This window comes from Centroberyx gerrardi, chromosome 16 (assembly GCF_048128805.1).
Source record: "Centroberyx gerrardi isolate f3 chromosome 16, fCenGer3.hap1.cur.20231027, whole genome shotgun sequence".
Classification (NCBI taxonomy): Eukaryota; Metazoa; Chordata; class Actinopteri; order Beryciformes; family Berycidae; genus Centroberyx; species Centroberyx gerrardi.
This window is the reverse complement of record NC_136012.1, coordinates 29,024,646-29,032,780: the sequence shown is the minus strand read 5'-3', so window position 1 is coordinate 29,032,780 and position 8,135 is coordinate 29,024,646. Positions and strand designations below refer to the sequence as shown.

At 45.4% G+C, this 8,135-nt stretch overlaps 2 protein-coding genes and 1 long non-coding RNA gene across 3 annotated transcripts in view; all 3 read left to right on the top strand.

The window, feature by feature from the left end:
• The window catches only part of tbc1d9b (TBC1 domain family member 9b), a 23,411-nt gene extending 18,158 nt beyond the window's left edge, over positions 1 to 5,253 (top strand). Inside the window, exons 20-23 of the mRNA XM_078289074.1 lie at positions 517 to 570; positions 2,074 to 2,127; positions 2,266 to 2,363; positions 2,715 to 5,253. Of these exons, the coding sequence (XP_078145200.1) occupies positions 517 to 570; positions 2,074 to 2,127; positions 2,266 to 2,363; positions 2,715 to 3,326 (818 nt within the window). The 3' untranslated portion in view covers positions 3,327 to 5,253. The remainder of the gene's footprint in view (positions 1 to 516; positions 571 to 2,073; positions 2,128 to 2,265; positions 2,364 to 2,714) is intronic.
• rnf4 (ring finger protein 4) overlaps positions 1 to 8,135 on the top strand; it is a 132,237-nt gene that overhangs the window by 97,548 nt on the left and 26,554 nt on the right. The window lies entirely within an intron of this gene.
• Positions 6,063 to 8,064, top strand: LOC139911948 (uncharacterized). Its single transcript, XR_011784648.2, has 3 exons — positions 6,063 to 6,191; positions 7,251 to 7,310; positions 7,957 to 8,064. It is a non-coding gene; the product is annotated as an uncharacterized LOC139911948 (long non-coding RNA).

The window sequence follows — 8,135 nt, the reverse complement described above, 5'->3', positions numbered from 1 at the left end:
CAAATTAGACCGTCTCATTGGCTGTCAGCACCAAGTTAGACCGTCTCATTGGCTGTCAGCACTAAGTTAGACCGTCTCATTGGCTGTCAGCACCACGTTAGACCGTCTCATTGGCTGTCAGCACCAAGTTAGACCGTCTCATTGGCTGTCAGCACTAAGTTAGACCGTCTCATTGGCTGTCAGCACCAAGTTAGACCGTCTCATTGGCTGTCAGCACCAAGTTAGACCGTCTCATTGGCTGTCAGCACTAAGTTAGACCGTCTCATTGGCTGTCAGCACCAAGTTAGACCGTCTCATTGGCTGTCACGGCACCGGGGGCGGACCTGTCAGTGCTGCTGAATCTCTGGCTCTTTGCTTTGCATGAGGAAATCTCCTTAATAACAGAACTGTCTCCTTCCTCTCTCACTCACATGCTGCCTGAATCTCTCTCTCTCTTCTCTCTCTCTCACTCTCACTTTCTCTCTTTCTCTGTTTTCTCTTTTTTTTCTCTTCATTTCCATTTCCCTGTGACTCCAGAATCTCCCTTCCTGTCTGATTTGGACTTCCTGGTGCAGCAGGAAGTGACCTCAGGTTTGTGTCTTTGTGGCTCAAAGATGTTTTTGGTCAGGAGGGCTAGGATTGGGATTAGGATTAGGATTTAGATCAGGAGTAGGTCTGTAGGAGGTCTGTAGGAGGTCTGTAGAAGGTCTGTAGATCTGTATGTCTGTAGAACTGTCTATAGCAAGGTCTGTATGAGGTCTGTAGGTCGGTAGGAAGGTCTATAGGAGGTCTGTAGGAAGGTCTGTAGCTCTGTAGGTAGGTCTGTAGGTCTGTAGGAAGGTCTATAGGAGGGCTGTAGGAAGGTCTGTAGCTCTGTAGGAAGGTCTGTAGGACGGTCTATTTGACATAGGTCTGTAGAGAGGTCTACAGGATGTCTGTAAATCTGTAGGTCTGTAAGAAGGTCTGTAGCTCTGTAGGAAGGTCTATATGAGATCTGTAGGAGGTCTGTAGGTAGGTCTGTAGGAAGGGCTGTAGCTCTGTATAAAGTTCTGTTAGAGGTCTGTAGCTCTGTAGGTCTGTAGGAAGGTCTGTAGCTCTGTAAGTAAGTCTGTAGGAGGTCTACAGGAGGTATGCAGATCTGTAAGTCTGAAGGAAGGTCTGTAGGAGGTCTGTAGCTCTGTAGGTAGGTCTGTAGGAGGTCTACAGGAAGTATGTAGATCTGTAAGTCTGTAGGAGGTCTGTAGGAAGGTCTGTAGCTCTGTATGAAGTTCTGTCAGAGGTCTGTAGCTCTGTAGGAAGGTCTGCAGGAGGTCTGTAGATCTGTAGGAGGTCTGTCAGTCTGTAGGTCTGTACTGAGTTTAAAGCTACTAGCCCAATGCACATGAGAATAGTTAATGATCCTGATCAAAACAGACTTTGAAACCCTGTCTCATTTCTGCCTGTCTGTCTGTCTGTCTGTCTGTCTGCCTGCCTGTCTGTCTGTCTGTCTGTCTGTCTGCCTGCCTGCCTGCCTGTCTGTCTGTCTGTCTGTCTGTCTGCCTGCCTGTCTGTCTGTCTGTCTGTCTGTCTGCCTGCCTGCCTGCCTGTCTGTCTGTCTGTCTGTCTGTCTACCTGTCTGTCTGTCTGTCTGTCTGTCTGTCTGTCTGTCTGTCTGTCTCTGTCTGTCTGTCTGTCTGTCTGTCTGTCTGCCTGTCTGTCTGCCTGTCTGCCTGTCTACCTGTCTGTCTGTCTGTCTGTCTGTCTGCCTGTCTGCCTGTCTGTCTGTCTGGTTAAAGACTTTTACTAACACTTTTAAACAAATACTTTTAAATTCTCAATGTTACACAGCTATGTATACTTCATACATTACTAATATTTTATATACTACTAATACTTTATACACAACTAATAATGTATACTACTTCCTACAGTACTACACTCTACTTACTTTGTAGTTTATCCTCTAGTGATACTTGATACTGTCGTTATAGTTTACACACACGTTAGCTACAGCCGCTCTTCCTGTCTGAGCCACAGCTGAGTCACTGTGGACGTTTCTATTGATGATGAAGATGAAGATGAAGATAGCAATGATGATTTCCTTCCTGTGTGCAGGAGAGGAAGTGAAGGATGGTGGGGGCGGAGCTGCAGACGGCGAGGAGAAGAAAGGTAAAGTCACAGCGTCTCTGCCTGGTCAGTCTCATGTTCAGGACAAAAGTCTGTTAAGTTCCCTAAACCCTAAACCCTGACCCCTGACCCCTGACCCCTGACCCCTGACCCCGTGGTGGCCTGGGTCGTGTGTTTCAGAGGAGAAGGTGAAGGACTACAGATACTACCTGAGGATGTGGGCCAAGGAGAAGGAACCCAGGAGAGAAACCATCAAAGATCTTCCCAAGATGAACCAGGTCAGGAGAACGTGCTGGATCTGCTCAGTCCCTTACTGAGTACTGAGCGTGTACTTACTGAGTACAAGTACTGAGCGTGTACTTACTGAGTACAAGTACTGTATGTATACTACATACTGTATACTGTTGGAACCTTTTCACCATCTGCCAGTTCATAAATGTAGTCAGTCTGGGTCAAGAGAGTCTTTGGCTGGATCCCAGGTTCATAACGCTGTGATGTGTCCAACAATAAAGATATAACTTTATTAGTAACTGAGGTCACATCCTGTGTTTTAAAGGTGCCAGAGTGATGTGTGTGTCCAGACGATGTCAGACAGTGTGTGTGTGTGTGTGTGTGTGTGTGTCCTGCAGGAGCAGTTCATTGAGCTCTGTAAGACGCTGTACAACATGTTCAGTGAGGAGCCTCAGGAGCAGCAGCTGTACCACGCCATCGCCACCGTGGCGAGCCTGCTGCTGCGCATCGGAGAGGTGGGCAAGAAGTTCACCAACAACGGCTCCAAGAAACCGGACGCCGCCGCGACCGCGGCCGTCCCCGCCGCCGAGCCGGAGAAGGAGGAGTGGGCGGGGGAAGGAGCGTCGGGCGAGTCCCAGGTGTGCCGGGCGCTGGCCGAGGCCCAGCTGGAGGCTCCGGCCCAGCCGGCTTCGGACGAGGAAACCAAAGACGACACGTCGGTGTCGTCCTACTCCATGGTGAGCGCCGGCTCGCTGCAGTGCGAGGACATCGCCGACGACACCGTCCTGATCGGCTGCGGCGAGCAGAGGCGGGGCAGCGCGCTGGACGGCGACTGGTCCATCACCTTCGAGCAGGTGCTGGCCTCGCTGCTGACGGAGCCGGTCCTGGTGGACTACTTCGAGAAGAAGGGGGACATTCAGGCCAAGATGGCCGCCTGTAAGGCTCAGCGGGCGGTGGAGAGGCAGACCAGCTCCTCCAGCGACCACGAACTGGCCCAGCATTCGGTCTGAGCGACCAGAACCTTCCGGAAGCTCGAACCCTCGAACCCTCGAACCCTCGAACCCTCGAACCCTCGAACCCTCGAACCCCAGCCTCCTGAGACCTGCCCTCTGTCCTCCGCTTCACGCTTTGCTTCGCTGCAGCTTCCCAGGAGCTGCGGCCTGCTGCTCTGCTCCTGCTCTGACGCTAACAGAAGAAACCTGAAACCTGAAACCTGTCCGGTCCGTCTTCAGCCGCGAGGAGGCCGGCTGCGGTCAGACAGAGGAGACGAGGCTCCTCTCCTCTGTCTGACCGCCGCCGGACAGATCCACATCTTGTTTTTCTGTCCGGCGCTCAGCGGAACACAATCAGAGACGGAGGGAGAAGAAGCCTTTTGCTGTGAAGCGATGTCATTAATTAACACTAATCCACCAGTTCCACCAGTTCCACCAGTTTCACCAGTTTCACCAGTTTCACCAGTTTCACCTGCCTTACCACCGTCTGCATTCAAACACACAGCCTCAGTCAGACTGGGATGAAGTCAGAGTCAGTTCAGTGTTCAGGGAGGAAGCCAGGACCGTAAAAACACAATTCTGACATTTACTAGTGCAGTAATACCAGTTTCTGTTCATTTAAAGAGTAATACCAGTCTCTATTAATTAAAACAGTAGAACCAGTCTTTATTAATAAAAACAGCAGTACCAGTCTCCATTACTAACAGTAACTAGTAGTTTTCTGTCCTTACAGATCAGCTTTGCCTTTTCTCAGTGAATCTGCCATTATTTTTTTACCCATAAGCCTCTCAGTGGACTGTTTGGTTCAGTTTGTGAGTGTATGTACATGTACATGTATATGTGTATTTATATGTACATGTATATTAATATGTATAAGGTTTCTTTTCTCTTTTCCCAGATAGTGAACTAAGTTTCTGTCAGTAAGTGTCCTCAACATTTCATGTCTTTCTTCTGTCTGGATGGTGAAGAAGAGATGAGGTTCATTCCACTTTCAGTTTGATAAACATGTTTTTATTTTTATTTTCTTTCTTATTGCCTGTCAGCCTCTGTGCTGTATGGATATGTAGGCCAGATGGAAAACTATGGAAGCCATTGAGGACATACAGTATATTCATACGTTTTATTTATGGCGTTCTCCCGTGATAGCGACAATTTTCCTTGTATTCTTGAAAACAAAATGTGTTATCTCGAGAAAATGACATAAATAACTCAATATCCAGAGAAAACAGAAAATGAACTAATTAAATAAAATATATGAATATACTGTATGTCCTCAATGGGCTTCTGTAGAAAACAGTGTTACTGCTTCAACCTTTATTATTATCAGTTCCTCCACAAACAGCTCAGTGTCAGAGGATCAGTAGGTGAAGTGCTGGCGCTGTCCTCTATTGATCTTCTATTGATCTTCTATTGATCTTCTGTTGATCTTCTATTGGTCTTCTATTGATCTTCTATTGATCTTCTATTGGTCTTCTATTGATCTTCTGTTGATCTTCTATTGGTCTCTGCTCAGTGGCAGACAGCCGGTCAGCTGCTTGTTTACTGGCTGTATATCAGTTCACTTTGGGAGATGACAGTTGGATCGGCATCATGTCAGCACTTTGTAAGCCTGAATTAGTTTTGTAGCTGAATCACTTTATCGTTGCCCAACACATCCGCTCCTCTGCAGACTGTAATATAAAGTTATTCAAGCCTTCTTCTCTTCTATATTGTTTGCTTGACTCTGCCTGTTCCTGATATCTAATGCAAATGATTCCTGTTTACTTCAGTTTGATAAATGTGAAAGATTACAAAAGCTACTTCAGTCTTTTTATTTGTTTCTTGGATAGATCAACGCCTCTTTCTGTTGTCATGTATAACTTCACTGTATCCATGTAACACATTATTTATTCACAAACCTGCTTTTTAAATTGTTATTGATCAGTACTGTATTATATTGTGTAATAAATCCTGAATGAAATTCACATTCTCTTGATCTGTTTGTGAAAATCTGCAACTTTGTTTAAACTGAAAGATTTACTTTTTATTGATAAATTATAACTAACAGGATACAAGTTGCAGATATGATGTACACAGTAAACCTAAATACAGAGTTCATCACAACAACTTGGTCTTAATGACTTCACGATTTGTATGATTGCAAATTAGACATTAAAAATACTTAGCTTCTTTAGCTTCTGATTAGAAAATTAGTAATTTAGCTAAAACACAAGGATCCCCAGCTGCAGTCCGTACAGAAACACTTGCGCTAAAAGGGTCAAATGTAAAGCCAATGTCCACCAGATGCGGTACGGCTCCCGCACGGAAGCTGTGCGTGTGCCGGAACAGACTCGCTCGCGCCCATGTGAATCAGCGCTGCAATGTCCACTGGGTGTTGATCAGGTGCAGATGCGTTGCGGTAGCGGCACGGAAACCGTCCGGAACCCGCGCGGCAGTTTCGGCCGCTCCGTTCTTTTTCCGCGTCTGGTCTATTTTTGCCGGATCCGCTTGCGTCTGACAAGCGTGGAAATGCACTTTATGACTTGCGGGTGATGCATACAACTCAATCAAACGCGTGCGGTGTACATTGCCTTCCGTTCCGGAGCCGTTCTGATCCCGCGCCCCGGCCGTTCCGCTTCCGTGCGGCATCTGGTGGACATGAGCTTGCGTGTGTTTTGGGTTTTAACGCGCCGTTCCCCTCCCGTCCTGCAGGGGGCGCGCTCACATCAACACCGTTCAGCCGGTGACGTTTCAGTTTCACTGCAGTTCAAAACATCCCGGGAACAGGCAGAGGAGCCGAGCCGTGCTGAGCCGAGCCGAGCCGAGCTGCTGTCTGTCTCCACCATGGTTCAGGAGTTTCAGGTCCTCAGATGTTTCTCCTGCGAGAGTTTCCAGGTGCAGCAGGTGAATCCAACTGACTTTCACTCTGCTGAGCGGGCTAACATTAGGCTAACATTAGGCTAACGCTAAGCTAAGCTAAGCTAAAGTCAGCTAACACTCGACAGATAAGAGCCTTTACGGTACAGCTGTAAATCTGACCGCTTTGCAGCTCTTTGCTGTCATAAATATGTTTTCTGGTTAATCCGGCTGCCGTAAGGCTTCATGACCTTCTCCACACAGGTATCAGAACACAAAACAATCCTCTTCACAACTTTAGTGAAAGGTGTTTTACTCAAACTCAACAACTTCTTCTGGTCAAATCTGGCGATAGAACATGAATAAGTTAGGTGAGACTGTAATAAAGAGCAAAGAGTTCCCAACTCAGACTGCAGGAGTTCAAGTTAACATTTAGTTAACAGTAAGCTAACATGAACTGAACTGTGGAGTTAGATTTAAACCCGCTGACATCCAGCACGAAAGAGCGGTGACGAAACCTGTTCCCTGAAAAATAATACTGTAATAAAATACTAATAAAATTATGCCACCCATGTCAAATATAAGACAAATACGTTGTCGTAGAAATATTTGCTAATTAATCAATTAATGAATGATCTCATTAGCATACTGATCATGTTTAATGTATCATAATGATGACAAGCAGCTCAAGTGCCTCTTGTTAACTTGTGGGAATTTAGTTAATTTGTTCTCACAAATTATGAAATTATGCACACAACATAATGAAAATAAGGGCACGAATTAACCAAAACAAGGGAATCATCCTGTCTTGTGGAGACAAATCAATTAAAACAGAACATGAGCACACACACAGTACGTCTCCTGCCCTCAGTGTAATAAATTAGGGCCTGAAAATATATTTTTTAAATTATTTATGGACAGTTTTATTTAATTTATTGAATTTTTCCTGCAGCCACTCCTGCGCTCCATACAGGAAAAATGTGTTTAACTTTGAAGTGACCAAAGACAGATACATACAGTATACAGTGGATGGTTCATATGAAGTTGAATGTGTCGGCTGTAACGGTTTGATCAGTTTCACTTACAGAGCCGCTGTGTTTCTCTCAGGTGAAAAAGGCCAAGAGATGGAGCTGTAAGATGTGTGGAGAGAAGCAGACCGTGCTGAAGGTGAGGGACTTACACCGTTCCCTCTGTTTATCTATCTGTTTATCTGTTTATCTATCTGTTTATCTGTTTATCTATCTGTTTATCTGTTTATCTATCTGTTCTCTCTGTTTATCTATCTGTTTATCTATCTGTTTATCTGTTTATCTATCTGTTCCCTCTGTTTATCTATCTGTTCCCTCTGTTTATCTATCTGTTTATCTGTTTATCTATCTGTTCTCTCTGTTTATCTATCTGTTTATCTGTTTATCTATCTGTTCCCTCTGTTTATCTGTCTGTTCCCTCTGTTTATCTATCTGTTTATCTGTTTATCTATCTGTTTATCTGTTTATCTATCTGTTCCCTCTGTTTATCTGTCTGTTCCCTCTGTTTATTTATCTGTTCTCTCTGTTTATCTGTCTGTTCCCTCTGTTTATCTATCTGTTCTCTCTGTTTATCTGTCTGTTCCCTCTGTTTATCTATCTGTTCCCTCTGTTTATCTATCTGTTCCCTCTGTTTATCTATCTGTTCTCTCTGTTTATCTATCTGTTCTCTCTGTTTATCTGTCTGTTCCCTCTGTTTATCTGTCTGTTCCCTCTGTTGAACCATCTGAAGCTTCTGGATTCTCAGTCTGTCATGGAAACAGTGGAACTGTGTTTTGATTGGACAGGAGTTTGGGCGTGGCTCCGGCGCCGACTGCAGACGTCACGTCCAGAAACTGAACGCCAGGCGAGGAGCCATGATGGAGGAGCAGGAGCAGAGAGCCTGGTCGCTATGGTAACCTAACAACTCTCACAACTGTATTAGATATGAAACACTTTTAGCTGTATTAAATATGTAAGAGCAGCA